Consider the following 22960-nt stretch of genomic DNA (forward strand, 5'->3'; position numbering starts at 1 on the left):
AGAAAAAGTCATTAAAAGATCTGAGTGAATTTAAGATTAAATCAATGCAATAGACTGCTACTAAATTACTGTATTTCCTCTGAAGAGATTCTGAAAGGGTTCAGGCTTCTTTGCAGAGAAAGTTGTTTAAATAGATAAGCTCATATCCAGAGGTAAAAATGAGAAAATCTATATTGCCTTCTACTGACATTGACTGCAACAGTGAAGCCCAACATCCAGTTTTCTAGTGAACCATGGACTGAAGATCCATTAGAATATGGCAGCATTTCTGTTTTCAATTCATTTTTGGTTCGAGTTTATAAAGATGTTTCTGTCAGCTGGATAATTTTTCCTACCACTTATCAGGTGAAAGTCCTGGTTTGCTAGAGGTTCCTATAGCCCAACAGACCTGCTATAAATCAGGGCCTGCTGATTCACTGTCTTATTGATTGTCTAGACTTGAGAAAGGGATGGAGAAAATATTAATGATGTTGATTGAATTTAAAAGTGTCATGTCAATGGGTTTTTGCAGAGAGGCAGTAGTCAAACTTCTACCAACACATCTCTACCTATAACTGGCACAATAACGAAGACTGTATATTGGTCTTTCTATAAATGAAAAGCTCTCATTGTTCTCCCTGTTTATGGAGAATTCAAAAATCTCCATCCAAGTCACTGATTTGGGATTTCAACTAGCTAATGCCTGTTGTATACCCAATTATATTTCTAAGGTTTCTACTTATGTTGTTGTCCAGTCATTTTTCAGTTGTGTAGATTCTTCCTGACCCTACTTGGGGTTTTCTTGGCAAAGATACTGGTATGGCTTGCCATTTCCTTCTCCAGCTCATTTTACTTATGAATTACATTTAAGTTGTTTTTTTCTACTTTCAAAATGTCTCTCTATATTCCTTTAAATCGAGCTTCAAATTCACACTGTGTTAAGTCAAAGTTCCCGTGGATTAAAAGAACTTTAATTCTTCACCAACCATGTTCCACATCACTGCCCCCAAGCCCCTTACCAACTCTGACCTTTCTGATTTTCCAAATTTGCAAATGTCTTGTAACACACCGTGTTCCAAGCTAATGTATTGTTCTCCCCATATTCATTTAGTAATTGTTTCCTTTAACCATATATTTCTCTGCCTCCAAACCATATTCTATGTATTCTGATTGTGTTGTTAACCCTTTCTCCTTTCATACTATTTAAGTCTGTCTTGCAAATTAGTACACTTTTCTGACCTTTAGACTAGCAGATTTCACATCTAAACACATAACCCTCAGTGATTAGGCTTTTAGGTGCACAGGCTATCATGCTGTTTGCAAAATGTTTTATGTTAGTCATAAAATTTTGCTACTGGGTCATAAGAAGTAAACTACCAATTGCCGTATACAGTTTCTCTTTTCCAGCAGGCATTTTCTAATTTGCTTTTTTGCCTAAGTACTGCAGGGTACAGTCTACTCTCCTTTTTTCTAATTCCCTTTGGTTCTGAAACAATTACAGCTATATCTGTATGTCCTTTGCATCCATTTGCTTAAAAAGTTTAAATCAGTCAAGCAATTTGTCTGCTGCTTCTGTTTGGATGACCTTGTCAGCTCCCATGGATTCAACTATCACCTCTGGCAAAGTATTTTTCAAATATTTGTCTTCAGTCTCTCTCTCTCTCCTGGGCCTAACTACCTAGAGAGCTCCACGAGGATGCCCCATTAGAATCTCAAATTCAACATGATAGCCAATTGATTTCCCTACTCAACCCATTCTCCCCAAGTTAGCTATTTCTGTTGAGGGCACCATCAATTCTTTACCAACTCTTCACTCTATCTAGCTGGTTGCTAAGTCTTGATGTTTCTAGTTTCAAACCTCTTTCACATACATACTCTTCTCCCCACTCAGGTCATAAGCAAGATAATGAAGGCCTTCACAACCTTCACCGGGCAGCTTGCAAGACCTGGCGTAAGGTAGACTCATCTTCCTGAGTTTAAATCCAGCCTTAGACACTTACTAGCTATGTGACCATGGGCAAGTCACTTAACCCTGTTTGCCTCAGTTTCCACCTCTGTAAACTGAGCTGGAGGATAGAGCAAAGTATTTCACTGTCTGCCAAAAAGAAAAACCCAAATGGGGACATGAAGTCAGACATGACTAAAAACGACTGAACAACAAATCAGCACTTGACACAGATTATTAAAATAGCCTGATTTAGTCTTCCTGTTTCAAATCTCTCCCCACTCCAAACCAGCCTCTAAGTAGCTGCTAAAATAATCTTCCCAATACAGAGGTTTGAATGTTGCTCCCTTATTCAAGAATCTTCAGCGGCTCCCTACTGGGGAGGACAAACTATAAATTCCTTGACTTGACATTTAAAGTTCTCAATCTGGTTCCAGTCTGCCGTTTCAGACATTTAACATTACGTTCCTTCATAGAAACTGTGTCCAGTCAAACTGGAGGCAACTCAGTGTAGTGGAAACAGCCGAATCTCAGTTCTCCCATTTACTGTCTCTTGTTGGGCAAGACACTAAACTTCCTGGGTCTATTTCTTCATGGCAATGAGCACTAGGAATACAAATCCAAGACAAAAGAAAGACAGTTCATGCACTCGCGTTTATATCTTCATAAGGGAAGACGACACCAAGTGAGCTGAAATGCAAGTGGGGTGCAGGAAGCAAAGAGCTGTGTGAGGGCATTGTGACAGTCTGGAAAATGAATGATGATTGCACTGAGCCTTTCCCAAAATAACGAATCCAAGAGGGACTCCCCAGTGGGAAGGGATCTAGGGCAACTGAGATATGGTGGATGAGTTCATACCTGGAAAATGAGGAAAGTAGACTAGATATAGATGGCCACTGAGGTCCCACCCAGCTCTAAATCTGAAGAGTCAAACACAACTGAACAGCAACAGACCATGTCCAAAACCATGTCCGTTATCTTTCTTTGGAAATTGGCTTCTGTTTTGACTTAATTCATGGCACCTACCACTCAAGTCATTCCCACGACTTTGAAGTTTCCTTTAGCTTCTGTTTCCTTTATTATTTTTTATCAGTTACCAAATCCTGCCAATCCCAGTCCAGAAACATCTAGCCCATTTGTCAGCTTGCTCTGTTCCCTCTGTGGCTTCTCTAGGATTGAACTTCATTAGCCCAAGTGCCTGCAGGATAGCCTCCTAATAGGGCTTCCTATCTCCACTCTATCCACCCCAAAATATCCTTCTTGCTGGTCGAACACTCCTTCATAAATCTGGTCAGGTCCCTCTTCTACTCAAAAATCTTCAGTGGCTGCCTACTGCCCAGTGAACAGTTCAAATCTCCTGCTGGTTTTACTCATATTACTCCAAAATACCTCTTATTTTTAAAATCTGGGCAAGCTCATGAATTCTTCTGGTTTTCCCCCTAACCCAGGGGTACCTGCTGTGTCATCCAGATAGCATCTTTTTGCTGAATCTTTTGGGGATTCCAAATGTCACTGACGTTACCTTTTGGAACCATCCCCCACCCCCACCCCCAATTCTATTTTCCCTGCTCTTTGATCAAGCTAATTCATTACTAAGACTATGCACCAAGAAAAAACAAAGACAAAACAAAAAATCTTCAGGTGCGAAAAGTGCCGACAACATTATTCATGATAAATTGGGCAGCAAAATGTTCTCAACAACTGAAGAATGGTCAAATTTTGGTGTATGAATAATGGTATACTATTGAACTGTAAGAAATCACCAACAGGAACCTTAAGAGAAATATGGGAAGATTTGAATGAGAAGCAAGAAAATTGCCAAAAGAACAACATAACCCAAGTACTTCCCTGGAATTGAGTGAAGGTCTTCCCCTACAGAGGAGGGCACTTGAGAATGTCAAGCAACCCACTCATCCAGGAGGAGGGGAGAGCTAACCTACAAACCTTGATTACTGATTAGATGTAAAGGGAGAAGGAAGGCTGAAAAGATCTCAAAGGAAGGAAGCCTGGATCAATACCACAGACAGCAGCAAAGCAGAATACTGAGGGAAAGTTTTGGCCAGGTCAAGTTTGAGACAAGGCAGGATGCCCAGGTGTTTTGAGATACATGAAGGCAGCTAGTGATGGAAGTGGAGCTCTGAACAGATATCAGGCCAGAACAATAAATCTCCTCCTCCTTTATGAATCAGCTGTAGGAGTGTATGAGATTGATAAGATAGGAGGGACAGACATATCCTTGGGAAACACTCCTAGAGTCTGCAGGAGCAGAGACAAAGAAGTTTTTGAGATTGTTAGAAAGCCTTGTGTCTCACAAATCATGGAAAGATAATCTACCCAGCTATGGATACAGGTCAGCTGTGACAAGAGTATGAGGAACAGATGTCCACCGGATTTGGTGTGTGGGTCATTGGCGACCTTAGAAGACTGAGGGCAGAAGTCAGATCACAAGTAGCTAGGGGAACTTGTATCATGCACAGACAACTTTTTAAAGAAGTTTGGGATGAAAGCTGGAATGATCCAGGCAAGGTAATTTTAGAATTGGGGAGATCTGAGCATGTTTACAAACAGAAGGAGTCAATGGGACAGTACAGATAGAAGTACCCAGAGGAAACGAGAATGGGATCAAAGGCACAGCCTACAGGGAACTGGCAGAGGTAAGAATAAGGATATGTTTGTGACCCAAGGGAAGAGGAAGAGGAAGTCGTACTGAGTTCTGAGGTATGAAAAGAAGGGAGCTAAGGAAATGAATCAGCTAGCCTCAGTTTAAGTGAAATAGCTTAAGTCACCCGTTCTACATGTGGGTGGCAGAGACAGGATTTCAGGGAAAAGAAGTTGTGGTGTAGATACCACAGGAAACAAGATAGGGAATCACTGAGGCTAGATTAAAGGGGCAGTAGAGCAAAAGGGAAGTCCACCTTAGGTTAGCAAGCTCAGCATCTTGCAGCATACATATTTTATAAAACATCTCTCCTAGCTGTTATGAAAAAAGAAATCTCAAGAATGAATCCAAGTTAACCACTGCACTCTATTTGTAACCAATTTAATTTGCAGTAGACGACCTTAGAAAAACTTTCTGCAACAGACTATGCCAAGAGGTTTTATTCAACATTACATTAAAATACACATTTATAGCATTCAAAAGGGACTGCTTTATAAAATGCTAAAGTTTATTTAGACAATAAGATAAACCCTAGTCTTACAATACAGCCCTTAAGATAAAGTTTTAATGTTAAGCACAGTTCTATTGAGAACTATTTCTAGATTCTGGATGCATAGCTTTGCTTAAGAGGAAATGCAATGAAATTACACATTCTAATGAACATCAATTTCAAAGCAGAATGTCATCTTGGTCCTAAGTAACATTGAAGGGATTTCCACTCAATGGGACAGCTCCAGTTTTTGCACAATAATAAAAATGACAATTCTATTGAGAGCCTGATCACCGAGTCCCCACAGCGGGAAGATATGTTGTCACATGACCACAAACAGCACAGCAACAGGACACTAAGCGATGCCTCTTATTTCAGAAACAAGGGTGAGTCTTGGGAGGCAGCCGTTTCTCCGCAGTCGAGAGGCCAGCTCACGGCTGCTCCAGAGGAATTCCACAGCCCCCGTCCTGGGCAGTGTTATATGACTCACAGCTCTTACACTTCATTCCTAATATGTGGAACTGGACCATCGAGCGGGTACTGCAATCATTGCAGAGAATCTGGAGACAACAACAAAGAACCAAAAAGACCTTCAGGGAAGGATTTTCTTTCCAAAGAGCCCCTAGAAATACACAAATGTAATTCTGAAGACTTGTAGAAGACATTTTATTTTTCTAAACTAAAAGTCCCAAAATGTCATTGACATCATTTCAAAGAATAATGAATTCAGAAAATCTAAATCTGTAACTGATCATTTAGTTTTCTTTAAAAAATATCATTTAAAAATGAGATTAAACCCTAGGAAGGGGGTATGGGGCAGTGAGTAGGGAGCCAACTGGCCTTAAGACCTAGGTTCCAGTTGGCCACCTCTGACACAATGGCCCTCTGACTCCTGGAGTTACGGAGGCCCTCAGGGCCTGAGGCAGCTCTTACACCAAAGGCTGCAGCCCATCTGCACACCCACAGGCGCAGAACAAGGCACTAGTCACCTTGGTTCTGAGCTACACAAAAATCTCATCAGCCTATCCAGATGTCAAGAGGTCTTGACTTTTTAGAATGGCATATTATCTTTCCTCTACACAGAAAAATGAACAGAAAATCTCACTCTGGCCATTAAAATGTCCCTGCTTCCTTTTCTTTTCTTTTTTTTTTTTTTAAAGCAATTGGGGTTAAGTAACTTGCCCAAGGTTACACAGCCAATTATTTTGTTTGAGTGTTAAGTATCTGAGGCCGGAACCAATCCCGGGTCCTCCCGACTCTGGGGCCTAGCCACCCCTCCCTGCTTCCTTTTGAATCAAGCTTGGAAGCTTCTTGTTGAGGCTCCACTAAACATCAGAATTCTGCAACATGAAGAGATGAAAAATTGAGGCTTGGAGTAGCTTGCCAAGATCCATCACAGTGAAAAAAGACCTTAGTAAATTTTTTTAAGTAACCAGAAAAAAGTAAATTCAACTAAAAACAAAACTCAAGGGTGAGACAAGCTCTAAAGAACATACAAACCTGGCAGCACATTTGTGCCTACAGTCACACGACCTTAGACCCATTCTTGAGTCTCTACACAGACAGAGCAGGCTTCAAGATAAAATGCTTGGGGGCGGCCAGGTGGCTCAGCAAGTAAGAACACCGGCCCCAGTGTCAGGATGACCTGGGGATCGAATCCGGGCTCAGATACTATAACTGGCCCTGTAACCTTGAGCAAGTTACTTAACCCCAATTGCTTAAAAAAAAAGATAAAATGCTTGTTCTTTAGATCAAGATCTTCTTATAGACAGCTTAAGGAGCACTGAAGGGGTCCCAGTGAAAAGGCTCCGAAGCCCAGCTTTAGATGTACCAACATAGATTCTAGGCCTCGGTGCACAAGCACACAATTCTACTTTGCATCCATACATAATCCTTAGAACAGCCCAGGATGGGGGCAGAAGAGGCACCAATATCATCCTCATGTCAGACAATCCTGTAATATCTCAAAATAGGCAAGGATCTGTTTGGGGGGAGCCTTAAAGACTGTTTTGTTCTACCAAAAAAAACCGCTTTCGTGTAGAAAACACACACAGCAAGATGGTGTATTTCAGCCATTCTAGAAACAAGGTGAGCTAGAGAACAGGGGCCAAAATCCTGCCACTTCCCTTTTTATGTTTCCCATCAATGCGATCCTCAAGAGGAATCAGATCAATCTTAACAGGACTTTTCAGAGGTCAGAGCTATGATGTCATCTTCCCCCATTTCAGAAGGGGAAGGCAGAAGGGAGAGGAATCCCCAGGGGCTAACAACGCGATCACGTCTGTCCAGATACTCACTGACACGGTCATGTTCTGATATTCCGTGGGCATTGGTGTCTGCGCTACTTCGTCATCCAGCTGGCGCCAATAACGAGTCATGTCGAGGGCAGAGTGCATACACAATGGACACCTGTAGCCCCTACAGAGAAGGGAAAAAGGTTTAACCAACGCAGGATCTGGCGAGTCCCTGGGCAGAGCCGGGCCAGTCCCCTGGCAGCTAACATCCAAACCACTGAAGCAAGCGGCTGTCCTGTCTTAGAGCTGCCCTGGGATGGGAGAGCCCACAACACCAAATCACCCTGAAAATAAAGGTTCTTTCTCACTTTGCCGCATTTCTTGTTATAACTTAATCCCATTCTTTCTTCAGTCTCCTGAAGAGAACAATTATTTTGTTTACTCTGCAAAATAACTACATAACAATAATAATAAAAACTGACATCTTACTCTGTGCCTGGTACTAAGCCTTTTATAATGATCTTATTTGAGCCTCCAAACAATCCTGAGAGGTAGGTGCTATAATATCCCCCATTTTATAGATGAAGAAACTGAGTCAAACGGAGGTTCAGTGATTTGCACAGGGTCACACGGTATGTGTCAGGCTGAATTTGAACTCAGGTCTTCCTAACCCTGGGCCTAGCACTCTAACCACTGCACCACCTAGCTATAATATGAGACACTGGGTTATGCATTAGCTTTCTTTCTGCATGATAATAAAACTAAGTCTTTCAATTAGTCGGTCAATGCCTTCAAAAGGACAAAACAATATCAATCATCCGAAGCACACTGCTCCCCTTCTCCAAATTGAAACGCTGGGGCGGCTAGGTGGCGCAGTGAGTAAAGCGCTGGCCCCAGAGTCAGGAGGACCCAAGTTCGGTTCCGGCCTCAGACACAACACCCACACACACACACACACAAGAAAAAACTAGCTGTGTAACCTCAGGCGAGTTACTTAACCCCAACTGCCCTCCAAAAAGGCAATAATTAATTCATTAATTAAGACGGAAACGCTTACCAGCTCCCCATCTGCACCCAATGTAAGCATCTGCCCATGCTCTATCCATACACGATGTATTCTGCCCAGGTCTGTGATTCCCAATCCTGTTTCAGATCATCAAGCCTTCCTTACCTGGCAAGAAGTGGATGATGCCCTACAGCCCTCAAATGGGCACTAGAGACCAGGCCTCTAACTCTCCCACTGACTCAGGAAAGGCACAGCTTCTCAGAGCCACAGTTTCCTTAGCAAGGAAGTGAGTTCCTTTTAGCCCTAAGGCTATGCTGTAACCCAGGCCTACACGACCTACAGCCCACAGGCCACTTGCTACTCACCAATAGATTTCAGGCACCCCTGAAAAAATGCAAAGGAAAACACTATTTTCACGGGCTGCCTGAAATCCTTTGGCGTGCCCACAGGCCACTTATGGTGTGTAGGACACAGGCTGCAGGCCTGTTGTAACCTGACAACAATTTTAGAAAACTTTCTGTGTGCAGGATTCACAAGTGCTACCAACAACTACCTAATCTAGTCTATTCCTCTGGCAGCAGCTGTATGCCATGTCTAAGAAAACAGGGACGTCTCTGGAGATGAAGTGTACTGGAAGCATGGAACGGGGTCTGGCCAGGGCTCCGTGTGCTTGTCTCTCCTCCCGAGTAAAGGAATAGACTGGCCTAGTTAACTTCTGGATCTGTGTTTCCCTCAGGAGTCTGGGAGACTGAAGATGATATTAAACTGCTAAAATGTAGGACTGTCAGAATGTACAATACTCACTCTTTTAACATTTCTTCATAACATGTTCTGAAAGAAAGAAATTTATTTTTACTAAATGAAAATTTATCCAATTTTTTGAAAAAGTTGCTCATTCTTTAACATTTTATAGGAAAACAAAAAAGGTTCCTTTTACCTACCTGTGCAGAAGATGCCCACATGGCAAGACATGAGCAACTACACGGGATGTATGGATGTCCTGCAAAGGGAGCAAGTACTAATGTGAGCTCTCAGCCAATGGAAAGACCCAGAAGGATGGCAAAGCTGAGGCAAAGGAGGTAAGACAAAAGAAAACCAAACTCACCTCTAAACATATGGGGCAGTTCTGCCTGGACACATTCTCAATGCACTGTTTAAAAACAAAGAGTATTTTTTTTAAATCCACAACTGGATCAAAGAATGTTTCAGAGCCGTCAAAGAAGCAAAGGTCAAGTATTAGCTAATCTAAGAGTTAGGAGGAAATGCATTTCTCTGAACCAGAATAAAAACTGCACATATAGAGAGATCTATACACAGACATATAGAGAAGGGAGAAGAGAAAGAGAAAAGGAGAAAGGAGAGAAAGAAGGGGAGAGGCTTCCATGAAGGATATGAATTAGAGTAGGGATCATAAGTTAAAAAGAGAAGCAGATGGATGGGAAGGGCATTACAGGGGCAGCTAGGTGGCAGCAGTGAATAGAGCCCTAGAGTCAGGAGGACCTGAGTTCAAATTCGGCCTCAGACACTTAACACTTAATAGCTGTATGACCTTGGGCAAGTCACTTAACCCCAATTGCCCTGCCCTCCCCCCTCCAAAAAGCAAAAAAAAAAAAAAAGACATCGCAGAGGGGGTTCAACAAGATCTCAGCAATTTGTAATTTTGATATGGCTGAAGGGGAGCCAAAAGTTCAGGGTGACAGCATGTTCTCAAACCCAAAGGACTCAAAGAGTAACAGGGCCATTGAAATAGGGTGGAAGTGAAGAGAAGGCAGTTAGGTTAAAAGTGAAGGCTGTTAAAAAACAAGCACAATGATTTCCAAAAACCTCCACTGGTTAAGACTTGACAACACCACACTACCTGTGACGATACGTTAAGTATTCTTTAAAGGCTTAGAAGAAGAGGCAGAGAGCTCAGTGACTCTGAAGGGTCTCTCATCTGGACTCTTGCAATGGCCCCCTAACTCCTGTCCCTGTCTCCAGGCTCTTCCCTCCTCCAAATCACTAGGTGTACTCCTATCAGACTGATGTCCTCATGTACAGGACTGATCACATTACTCTTCAAAAGCCTTCAAAGAATCCTTGCCAATCTAATAAAAACCCAGTTTGTTCAGCCTGGCATCTGGGCCATCCACAAATGACCCACTTTTCTCACTACTTGCCTTGTTTATCCACACTCAGGCATATTGAACTCCTTATCCCCCCATTTCTTATTTCTGTATATCCCTTCCGTTCCTAAAATGAAACATCTTTCAATCCCTTTCTAACCACACCCTCTTTCTCCTCCCCCAGAACCCACAGATTCCAATTCTGGGAAACCTAGCTAGAATATGGCTTTCACAAAGTTTTGCTCAATTTTCCCACTTTCCTCCCAAAAGAATCTGTCTCTAAGTACCAAGGCAGTGGTTCCCAAATTCTCATTATGTCCTACTCAGTCTAGTTTGTGTTGAGATCACTTGTGTGGGCCTCTTAGCTGCTTTACTAGCCCCTAAGACTTTCAAAAATAGGGATGTTTCCTTATTTACCTTTGTTTCTGCTCTGATTTTACCTTATCTCTTAATATATGGTCTCAAATAATAAAATCTTGGTAGATGTGCATCCAAAACTCTGGAACATTTGCTAAGTGTCTAAAAGTAATCTAATTTCTGTACCTTGTGATGCCCTTGGAGACTCAAGGATAGGCAGAGGTTACATTTCAAACAGTGAAAAAATTCCTCCTTCGGACCAATCCTGATAAGAGAAAGGGAGAGATGAAGACCAAGGGAAAAAAAAAGGTGAGGTTAGTAGTATAATTTTTACAATTCCTTTTTAAACTAAAGAAAGCCACTTAAATTCTATCTCAAATTGGAAACTTAAATGAAACCCTGAATCTTTTAAAGACATATGCCTGAGAAACAACAGAGACGAAATCCTAACCATAAAAAAGTCAAATATTATAAACAAAGATCAAGAATCTTATCCTAAAACATACAGTAGCTTTAAGATCAATGGCAGTTTATTTTCTGAAACAAACCCCAACTAATTTCTCCATTAGCAAATATGTAAAATCTAGTATCAAGATCATTTCCCATCTAGAACTTTCCTTCATCACCCCAAGTTCAATCCCCTATGTAGCGGTTTTATAGTTTTTATTACAATAAACTTCAGAACAGTTTTTTCACTAGAGAATATCTGCCTGGATTCAAATAGTAAGTAATCTTTTCCTTTTACACACATACACACACAGTGTGTTGCATCCATTTAATTAAATGCATGTCAGAATGGTATAGTGGGGTCATTACTCTACTCATCAAAAGCACTTAATACACATTTTTTCATTGTTTCACTCAACACTAGGAAAATGACAGCTTTCAAATAAGCCCTGGCTTTCCTGGAAAGCTCAGAGTCAGGAAAAGAGCTCTGTAATTTCCCCAAAGCAATCCAGCCCTCTAATCCCCCTCCTTTTCAATTCTAAACTCAACTGCCCTCTCCCCAAATGCTGGAACATTTGACATCTGGGCAGCAGACATTCGTGTACTGTCTTTCTGTACAGCTGAGCAGGCCAAACTCCCTTGTTAACAAACACCACAGACAGCTTAGTGCTTCATGTATCATTCTATGCCCAACGGGGATGGTTCTTGCAAGGATAGCCCCACACACCGGGAAGTAGTTACTTATGTCCCTGGGAGCATGAGCAGAAGTAGAATAGGGCTATTCCCCTATACAGCAACTAGCAGGAAGTATGTCCTAAATTTTAAAGAAAGTAATAGGGGAGCTAATTCTATGTCATTCGGCTCTCTGTTCCTCAGTTTTCTTAACTGGATTATCTCCAAATCTGCTTATGCTTCTAAAGGACTATGAAAAGGAGGTCACATGAATGAACTCTAAGTTACCTAGAATTTCAACTAACTGGTAATTCCCATTCATACACAATGCTGTATATGCTGAAACTTTTGCTTACACAATCATTTATGATCTTTGGTTAATATGTAACAGTGGTTATCGGTAACATGCAAAACGTTTAACAACAATGTGTAGTGAGAGCTCACTGAGCTGATCACAGCACTCTAGACACCGTATGAGGAAGGGAGAGAAAGCTCCGTCCTGACGACTGCTGCCCTTTCTTCTTCACACAGATGCAAGTCAATCAACCCTTTCGAGAACTGGCTCCAAACAAACATTTTCCAAATTCACACCACTGACCCCAGAGTCACTGTTTCCGCATTGCCTCAGCCCTTAGTTCAGCTGCTGTCACTCAGTCATGTCCAACTCTTCACGCCCCTGTGGACCACAGCCTGTCAGTCCTGCCCAGGGCATTTCCTTGGCAAGTGTACAGCAGAGGTTTGCCATTTCCTTTTCCAGCGGATTAAGGCAAACAGAAGTTAAGTGACTTGCCCAGGGTCACACAGCTAATAAGGGTCTGAGGTTTTCCTGACTACAGGCCCACGGCTCTAACCACTGTACCGCCTTGCTGCCTTTCCAGTCAAGATGCTCCATCTATCTGGTCCTGATAGTCATTCATCCTCCATTCTCTCCTTTCTATGTGGGGTGGCCCTGAGACAATTCTAGACTATCTAGATTTTCCACAATCCCAGAATCTGAGACCTGATAAGAGAACTCAGCAGACAACCAGTTTAACCTAGAGACCAGTAACCACTCACTTCTGGAGAACAAGATAAAAGAAAGGCCATCTGGGCAAACACTGTCATGGACCCTAGATTTCAAGAAGTCAGAAGGGATGATTCAAAGGGAAGACAGGCAGAAGCCTACAGACTAAAAGGCTTCAAGGGAGGTCAGCCCAAGAGGAAGAGACACTCAAGAATATAATTCTGAAGACACAGAGAAAAAAGGTCAATGAGGGGAGAAAATGGGATGTGCCTGGAAAAGCTCAATGTAGACGCACTAACCAATTTATGTTTCAATAAAAAATGTATAGAAGGTCGCAAGGCTAGGCACTGGAGGATGAAACTAAGAGGGTGTAACATGGGTGTCTATGGGTCTGTAAAGAATACTGTCAGCCCCATTCTGAAGGACTTATGTGAAAGGCACTATCTATCTCCAGAGGAAGAACTGGTAGAGTCTGAATACAGAGTGAGAATGCTTTTTCTTTACTTTATTTTGGGGGTGTTGGGCATTTTTAAAGTCTGGGATTTTTTCACAGTGTAACCTAAATGGAAATGTGTTTTGCATAACTACACATGCATAACCTATGTCAAATTGCTTGCCTTTTCAATGGGAGAGGGAGATTTTGGAACTCAAAATTTGAAAGAAAAAAAAGAATATTAAAATTGTTTTTACTGGTAATTAAGGGGAAATATTAAATTAAAAAAAAAAAAAGAAAAAATACTCCGCAGTGCTAAAACTCAGAAGGCACCAAGGCTAGTGAGGGAGGGTAAAGACAACAAAGAGAGGGAGTCTGCAAACAAACAAAGCCAGAGTGACTTTAATCCCTAGGAAAACTCCAGAATGGTTCAGCAAAGACGTGATTGGGAAGCTGTGGCATGGCTCCACCAAGAACAGGTCAGACCAGAGCAACTTGACTTCCCTTTTAGGCAGGGTCACTCCATAAGTATTAACATTCAAGGCATTTGTTTTGAAATAGTGGCAGCAGGGGCGGCCAGGTAGCACAGGAAGCCTTTTAGTCTGTAGGCTTCTTGCCTGTCTTCCCTTTGAATCATCCCTTCTGACTTCTTGAAATCTAGGGTCCATGACAGTGTTTGCCCAGATGGCCTTTCTTTTATCTTGTTCTCCAGAAGTGAGTAAGAGCACCGGCCCCAGTGTTGGGATGACCTGGGGATAGAATCTGAGCTCAGACACTTAGCACCCACCCAGAAACACCTGGCCGTATAGGCTTGAGCAAGTTACTTAACCCCAATTGCTTTAAAAAAAAAAAGAAAGAAAAATAGTAGCAGCAGGGGAATATGGTTAAAGTGCTAGATATGGGAGTCAGGAAGACTTAGAAACAGAACCTGGATGGAAATATACCCAGTTAGATCATTAAGAGACCACAAAACACTGTTGGTTTGATAACATGGGCCAGGCCAAGGCCAAATGAGCATAATGGGGGTGGGGGAGGAAGCAGCTGAAATCCTACCAGCAAAAACACTCAGGGGAATTGTATTAACTTAGGGAGAATGGTGATTCTGTGCCCATCTCCTCACCAGCTGCCTGGCCATAGGGAGAACCTTCCACCAAGCTCTTGGAGGTCGACCCCTCACTTAACTCCCTACTTCAGGAAGGCCTCAAGCACATTTTACTCCACTTCCTTGGCCCTAACCATCTCCCTCCACAGCTGCCTGGCCCCTCAAAAGACCACTTAAGCTGATACACTCAGAACTACTTAGGCCATAAAATATTTTATATTCACCGAAGGCAGCTCTTCCTGCAACAACTATAAGTAACATGAAGGCTGAATTAAACGTGGAAAAAAAAATACAAAACAAACAAATAAAAACCTGACCCAACTACCAGATTTACAAGAGCCAGCTATATAAAGTGCTATTCTTCAAACAGTCTCCTTAGGAAGCCACATCAGCAAAATCATACTTAAGGCAGTTTTAAAAATGGCTTGTGAAGCAGGAGGGATCATCTTCAAAGACACACACACAAAAATCAATTCTACAACTGCAGTTGCCCTCGTTTTCTAACAGTACTAACCCATAACAGTACAACCCGATTATCAATTACTTTATTCACCAGACTTGGCTATAAATTTGTTGTTGTTATTCAGTCGATTAGTGTCTGACTCTTCATGACCCCACTTGGGGTTTTCTTGGCAAAGATACTGGAGTGGTTTGCCATTTCCTCCTCCGGCTCATTTTACAGATGAGGAAACTGAGGCAAACAGGGTGAAGTGACTTTCCCAGGGTCACACTGCTACAGAGTGTCTGAAGCCAGATTTGAACTCGGATCCTCCTGACGCGAGGACCACTGCACCATCCAGCTGCTCTGGTTATAAATAACAATCACAAAAATATAAAGCCAGTCTCAATGAATAAAGATTTGCCACCACTGGGATATTCCAGAAACAGGCTGTGGCCTCTGAAGAGTTCAAAAAGCATATGATGACGGCTTCCTTAGACTACATAACTGCACAGTAGCTAAAAGTCACATTACATGGATAAAATGTACCAGGCAAGACAAAGTTTCCCTAGTTTTCAGATTTCTTGGTTATCCATAAAAAGGAGGACTTAAGCTCCACTTTCCAGGGGCTATGTATTTGAAGAGTAAAGAAAACATGGGAAAACTGGCAAACTCAGATGTGTGGCCTGACTCAATCCACAGCGGCAGCTATTCATGGGAAAAGTCTGAGGCAGGGTTTATCCCTTCTGTGAACTGCATCTCTTCATTCTGATTACTTACAACTTTTCCTTATTTAATTTTCTAACTCCCATAAAATGTTTTTGAAAACTTCTTTTATTTAAAAAAAAAAACTTTATACTTTCTGTATAGTTACGGAAAAGTAATCATCATTAGCTCGGTAACAAGGCAGCAGATTTCCATTTTACAAGGTCTGAGTGTATACCAACAAACCTCAAAGTAACTTGTTTATAAGTTTAATTAAGTAAACAATATTCTTTTTTTTTCTTTTTTTTTTTTTTTTATAAAGCAATCAGGGTTAAGTAACTTGCTCAAGGTTACACGGCCAGTTATTCTGGGTGTGGTGCTGAGAATCTGAGCCCGGATTTGATCCAGGTCATCCCGACACTGGAGCCGGTGCTGTTACTCGCTGAGCCACCTAGCCGCCCCTAAGCAATTGGGGTTAAGTAACTTGCTCAAGGTTACACGGCCAGGTGTTTCTGTGTGGGTGCTAAGTGTCTGAGCCCGGGATTCGATCTCCAGGTCTTCTCAACACTGGAGCTGGTGCTCTTACTCGCTGTGCTACCTGGCCGCCCCAAGTAAACAATATTCTTAAGGGGCATTCCAATTATTTACTAGCAAGGTATAAAATTATATGACTTCTTATGTTAAATCAAAATCTCTAAATTGTACATTAAGGTTTAATCATTTTGCAAATCCAAGAGGCACAGAGCTTTTTAAAAACTTGTTACAAAAAGTGCCATAGAAATGAGCATATTTATCTTAATGTTTAGTGAGAAATAAAATCACTTTAAAACAGCTATTTCCCTACACCTCTTACAAGTTTTACAGATAGAGATATAGCACTTATTTTAAAATGTAAAACTACACAAAGTGTTTTACCTCAATTGCTTCATAAACACTTGGCCTGGAAATATTTGTTTACAGTAGAAGTTTGAAAAATTAAAGCTATAATAATGATCTTTTAAATGATAATGTTAAAAGTAACAGAGGAAGGGAGAGTTTACATACAGTACCTACAAATTCCACACTTCTCACAATGGTACTGCTTCTTGTCTTTGTCAAAGAGATGGCATATATCGCAATAATATTCTCCAAACACAGTGCTACATCCTTCACAAGTCTTTTGAGCCTATGAGAAAATAGGATATAAATATTTCAAATAAACTGCCCAAACATGCTGGAGTCGAATTCTAGTATACGGAACTAATAGTTCTTGTCAAATTACAATAATATTTTTAACTAATTTTAACTGATACAGAAACTACTTCACTCTTAAGATTAAAAGTGCATCTTCACCCAAAAACATGACCATAGAAACATAAGAACTTTCCCATCACCTCAGGATAAGAACGCTCACAAAGCAGAAGTGTACACAAAGCCTGACCTTCTGAACTCTTCCACACTCTGCACACTGTACTTCTTTCACTTTAAACCGGTCCAGAGAATGATCTTCTTTGTTATCGTGGCATAAGCGGCAGGTGTAAAGTTTACCACAGCAAGGAGCCTACCCAAAAGAAGAAAAGATTCCAATGTATTAAAAAAAAAAAATAACTTTTTTTTTCCTTTTTCTCTTCCCATTCTGCAATGGAAGCCAGCAAGTGTGCATCTGAATTGCACCTCAGACACTTAGTGGCTGTGACCTTGGCAAGCCCCCCAAACTAGAGATGAAGGCACACTGCATCCCTGGGAAATTAAAGGCAATTTCCTTGGTCTTTTCCCGACCTTGTCGAGGCCAATGTGAAAATAAGCTCTGTCATTAAGAACCACACACACCCTGGAGAAAACAGTAGCAAACTCTTGTTCGAATATGGTCAAATCCCTAAACTTCTTGTATCTTGGGGGCACTGGTGCTCTTCAGGCTTGTCGGCTTGGAGGGCTCATCTAGGACCAACTTCTTACACTTTTTGAACCCCTCCTTTCAATGAGATTGAGCCAACTCTACCAATTGCTCTGGGATGGGTTTAACTCAGATCTAACTTAAAAATAAGCACAGCACACTTTAGAACATAAATGCATTTTCAGAAACTTTGACTGAAACGCACTCCACTGGAGGGGGGGGGGGGTGGAGGGATGCCGGGGGCAAAATGGCCAAGGAGACAAAGGGGCTTGCCTGAGCTCTCCCAAATTCTCCTCCACAGAACTTTAAAATAACACCTCGAAATGAATTCTGAGTGGGGGCGGCCAGGTGGCGCAGTGAGTTAAGAGCGCGGCCCTAGAGTCGGAAACCCGGTTCCAGCCTCAGATACTTAACACCCACACAAAATAACTGGCCTGTAACCTTGAGCAAGTTACTTAACCCCAATTGCTTTAAAAAAATGAATTCTGAGTGACAGAACCCACAAAAAGATGGGGAGCAACCATTTTCCAGCCCAAGATAACTTAGAAGAAAGGTCTGTCACACAGGGGTGAGAGGGGAATCCTGCCCAGCACAGAAAACACCCAGGGCAGGCCAACAGCAAGCCTTGGGGGCAACTGAATCAGCAGCAGAGGTGGCTTCCAGAGCTCTCAGCCCACAGACCATGAGGGAGTCCAACAACTAGTCAGAAGGCAATCGATCACAGTGGGTGCAGGACTATGTCGCATTACCCATACTCTGATCCAGGTCACAGTTCCAGGGCAGGGAAGAATATCTGCACACTAAAGCTCCCAGTTACAGAGGAGCAAGGACTCTGATCACAGCTCCAGGCTGCAAAAGAGTGCTTGTGATTGCTCAAAGACCAGAGTACGGGCAAGGAGAGTTTCTCCACATCTCTCCTTAGATCAAATCACCTTGAAAGAACTGAAAACTTATAGAACTCTAGAACTAGTTCTGAAAACAGTTGAACAAAAAAACTCAAACTTGGGACAGTTCTCTACCCTGGGAGCAGAGTTCAACTTCAAAATCAGCTCAAAAGTCAAGAAACAGACTAGAAAAATGAGCAAACAATAACAACAAAAAAAAGGATCTGACCACAGAAAGGGATTCAGAAAGATCAAAACATAAACTCAGAAGGAGACAAAGTCAAGTGCCACATCCAAAACTACAAAGAAAAATTGGTCTTAGGCCCAAAAAGAATTCCTGGAAAAGCACAAAAAAGATTTTAAAAATCAAATGAAAGAGGTGGAGGAAAAAATTGAGGAAAGAAATGAGGATGATGCAAAGAAATCATGAAAAAACACCAGCAGCTTAGTTAAAAGAGGCACAAAAAAGAGCTCCTTAAAAAGTAGAATTAGCCAAGTAGAGGACTAACGATTCCATAAGACATCAAAACACAGTAAGACAAAACCAAAAGAATGAAAGAATAGAAGAAAATTTGAAATATCTTCTTGGAAGAACAACTGATCTGGAAATATATCAAGGAGAAAGAATTTTAAGAATTACTGGGCTACTTGAAAAAAGAGCCTAGACATCTTTCAAGAAATTATCAAGGAAATCTGCTCTGATATCCTAGAACTAGTGGGTAAAGCAAAAATTCAAAGAATCCATCACCTCCTCAAAGAGATCCCAAAACAAAAACTCCCAGGAACAACATAGCCAAATGCCAAAGCTCCCAGGCCAACGAGAAAATACAGCAAGTAGCTAGAAAGAAACAATTCAAATACCATGGAGCCACAGTCAGGATAATACAAATTTTTGCACATTCTACATTAAGAGAGTGAAGGGTCTGGAATACGATATTCCAGAGAGCAAAGGAGTTAGGATTACAACCAATAACCACCTATCCAGAAAACTGAATATAATCCTTCAGGGGGGAAAATGGATATTTAGTTATATAGAGGTTTTTAAGCATTCCTAATGAAAAGACCAGAGCAGAAAAAAAAATCTGACTTTCAGATACAAGACTCAAGAGAAGAATAAAAAGGTAAACATGAAAGAGAAATTATAAGGGATTGAATAAGGTTAAACTGTTTCCATTCCTACATGGAAAGATGATACTTGTTAACTCCTAAGAACTTCAATAGGCATTAGCAGTATACATAGACAGATGTGACGGATATGAGTATAAGTTTACTATGATGGGATAATTTTAAAAAAAAAATAAAGCTAAGGGGTGAAAAAAAGGGATGTGCTGGGAGAAGTGGGAAGGGAAAGGCAAAACTTAAAACTTAAACACATAAAAGAGGCTCAAAAGAGCATTTGACATTGAAGGATGTAGGAAACGGCATTTGAACCTTACTTTCATCAAAACTGGCTGAAAGAGGAAATAACATATACATTTAGTTTGGTATAGAAATCAATCACCCTACAGGAAAGTAGGAGGGTAAGGGGATAAGAGAAAGGGGGATGGGGGGGGACGACTAATGGGATGGCAGAATGGGGAAGCAGTAGTCAGAAGCAAAACGTTTTCAAGGTCAGATAGGGTGAAAGAAAAGAATAGGATAAATTAAGAAAATAGGATGGAGAAAAATACACAGTAATCCTAATTGTGTTTCTCTGATAAAGGCCTCACTTCTTAAATATGTAGAGAACTGAGTCAAATATGTAAGAATGCAAATCATTCCCCAACTGATAAAAGGTCAAAGAATATGAACAAGCAGTTTTCAGACCAAGAAATCAAGGCTATCTATAGTCATATGTAAAAATGTTCTCAATCACTATTGATTAGAGAAATGCAATTAAAACAAAACAGAGGTACCATCCCAAACACTAGCAGATATATTAATATAACAACAATTTGGAACTATGCCCAGTCTTAAAACTATGTATAACCTTTTAATTCAGCAATAGTAGGGCTGTATCCCAAACAGATTAAAAAAAAAAACAGGAAAAGGGCCTATATGCAGAAAAATACTTATAGCAGCTCTTTTTATGAGGGCAAAGAATTGGAAATTGAGGGGATGTCCATCCATTGCGGAATGGCTGAACAAGTTGTGGTGTATGATTGTGATGGGATATTATTGTGCTTTAAGAAATGATGAGCAGGATGTTCTCAGAAAAACCTTGAAATACTTATGAACTGATAACAAAGTGAAATAAGCAGAATCAAAGGAACATTGTACATAGTAACAGCAATACTGTACGATGATCAATTGTGAATGACCTAGGTATTCTCAGCAATATGACTGAAGACAATTCTATGTCTTCACCTATGATGAAAAGTCTTATCCACCTCCAGAGAAAGAACAGATGGAGTCTGAATGGAGATCAAAGCAAACTTTTTAAAACTTTTATTTATTTTCGTTCGGTTTTTTTTCTTTTTTGGTCTGTATTTTCTTTCACAACATGACTAATATGGAAATGGTTTGCATGACTACATATGTATACTCTTTATCAAATTGCTTGCTGTCTCGTAGGAGGGAAGGGGAAGGGGAAGGAGGGAGAGAATGTGGAACCTGACATTTAAAAAAAACAAACGTAATTAATGTGTAATTTTGTAAAAATAAAATCTTAAACCAGAAGAAAGAAAAGGCTCTGTCTTAATTAGATGGTTAAACTACCAGTCTCTTGGTAAGTCAAGTTCCACCTTTAAACAAAAGGATAGGTCTTTGGAAAATTAACAAAATGAGACCCACTTAGGCAGGAAACCCACCCTGATTCAGCTAAACCAAGGGGCTGGGGGCGGGCCCTTCCAAGACCCAGCCTTTGGTCTCGTGGATGGAATGATGATTTTTTCATATATGGGGGGTGGGGGTGACGTGGGGGGGTGGTTAGAGTGCCAGACTCTGACACTCACTAGCTGGATGACCCTGGGCAAGTCACGGGACCTGATTGCCTCAGTTTCTTCATCTGTAAAATGGGGGTGATAAGGGCACCCAAGGCTCTGGGAAGAAGGAACGAGACGGTTCTGTAAGGAGCTTCGGAAAGGCTGACCACCCCACGCGGGGATTAGAAGTCGGGAGCGCCCGCGTTCCAATTCTGCCTTGCACACTTCCCCAGCTGAGCGACCCTGGCCGAGTCACTTCGCTTGGCGTGCCTCGGTTTCCCTCTGCCTGCCTGCCAGGGCTGTTACTTCGGGGCGTCATACAAGCGCTACAAGCCTTTGTAGCACAGAAGGCTGAGCGCTCCTGGAGGGCTGGGGCTCCCGCCGCCAAACCTCCATCCCGGTAAGCCAACTCTGCTCCCCGGCGCAGATCGCAGCCCCAGAGCTCTGCCCCTCCCCGCCCCGTCCCGGGGCAGACGCGCCCTCCCCTCCCCCAGCCCCTGTCACCTTGAGGGAGCATCCGCGGTCGTAGTGTTCGCAGCCCCTGTGTGCTCGGCCCCGGCTGCCGCCGCCATCTTCGCCCTCCACCGCCACCTCCGCGGTCGCCATCTCCTACTCCTCCTCCAGCCCAGCGCTGGGTGCGAGTCCGCGGTGGAGCCGGAGCAAGAGCCAGAGATCACCCGGGGCCGCTCTAGGACACCGCCGCCTCTACAGCCCCGCCGCGTAGCCGCATCGGGCCGAGGCGCCGCGGGGCACGTGATCCCTCCCGGACGGCCGTACTTCCGCTTCCCGGGGAGACCCGGCGGAAGAGGCAGGAACCGTCCGCCAATGGAATTCAGCTCCTAAACTTTTGTGCCGCCCCCGGGGGTGGGGATTTGTAATCATGGCAACCCACACCTGTTAAACCCTGTCCACCTCTCCCATTCGCTGGAGGCTGTGAAGCCCCTCCCCTAGCTTTATGATTCCGCTAAAGGAGTGGCTGGAATAGCAGGGAGCCGCCCTGCGTGCGGCTAATGACCGGAGAAGCCCCGCCCCCTCTCCTTGACGGGAGGAGAGAGCGCCTGCGCGTGGAACTGACCCAGGTCCTACTTCCTCAACCAGTGATGCCCCGCCCCCTTTTCTTGACAGCGTGGGAGGAGCCCCGGTCTCTTCACCTGCCCAAGATTACTCTTGAAGGACTTCGGCTCCCCAGCATCCTAAACTTCCCAAACTGGAAGAAAGAAAAGAAAGAGTCAGCTCGCCTCTTTACTTGTCCTCCATGAAGTTGCCTTAGGTTTTGGTGACACTGCCTTCACCTGGGTCCTTGTAACTAATTAGCAATCAATGCTACGCGTCAGAACCGCTCCAAGCATCCGATCCAAAAGCAGCACTTATTAAGCGCCTACTGAAATCCCTCGGGTGAGGACAAGCATGCCTGTGGGCACATCCTAGCCCTCTCTGAAATGATGCACACCCTCCCTGGCACCCAATTCGTTGCATCAGCCTCCTGAGGGTGCTGGTGCCTGGTGTCCCCCAGACAGTCCTACAGACTTGCCCCAGTGGCTTCCCTCAAGGAGGGAGCTGACCACGCGACTAGTCTACCCACTCAGCTCTGCATTGCCTCTGAGATAGACCATCACTTCCTCAGTTTACCCTTCCAGCTTCATGCCGCCCCCGACACGCTCAGCACCCATCCAAACGGGGTCTTCCCTCTGTTCTTCATACACAACACTCAAGCACCCATGTCT

The 22960-nt window shown here is 42.6% G+C and overlaps 1 protein-coding gene across 2 annotated transcripts; it reads right to left on the minus strand.

Moving 5' to 3' along the window:
• Window positions 1-5005: 5005 nt before the first annotated feature.
• RCHY1 (ring finger and CHY zinc finger domain containing 1) lies at window positions 5006-22032 on the minus strand. 2 transcript variants are annotated; one of them, XM_069091845.1, is made up of 9 exons: window positions 21741-22032; window positions 16997-17116; window positions 16626-16741; window positions 10962-11040; window positions 9419-9463; window positions 9255-9313; window positions 9118-9144; window positions 7371-7491; window positions 5006-5633 (listed from the first exon to the last, which is right to left on the minus strand). In XM_069091845.1, the coding sequence occupies exons 1-9, from the start codon at window positions 21840-21842 to the stop codon at window positions 5505-5507; spliced, it is 798 nt and encodes a 265-aa protein (XP_068947946.1). In that variant the 5' UTR covers window positions 21843-22032; the 3' UTR covers window positions 5006-5504. The 2 variants fall into 2 exon arrangements, with proteins under 2 accessions (XP_068947946.1, XP_068947955.1); XM_069091854.1 differs by lacking the exon at window positions 9118-9144.
• Window positions 22033-22960: the final 928 nt, after the last annotated feature.

Source organism: Petaurus breviceps, unplaced genomic scaffold (genome assembly GCF_028583685.1).
Source record: "Petaurus breviceps papuanus isolate PSGF00001 unplaced genomic scaffold, PetGlider_PUasm1.0 126, whole genome shotgun sequence".
Classification (NCBI taxonomy): Eukaryota; Metazoa; Chordata; class Mammalia; order Diprotodontia; family Petauridae; genus Petaurus; species Petaurus breviceps.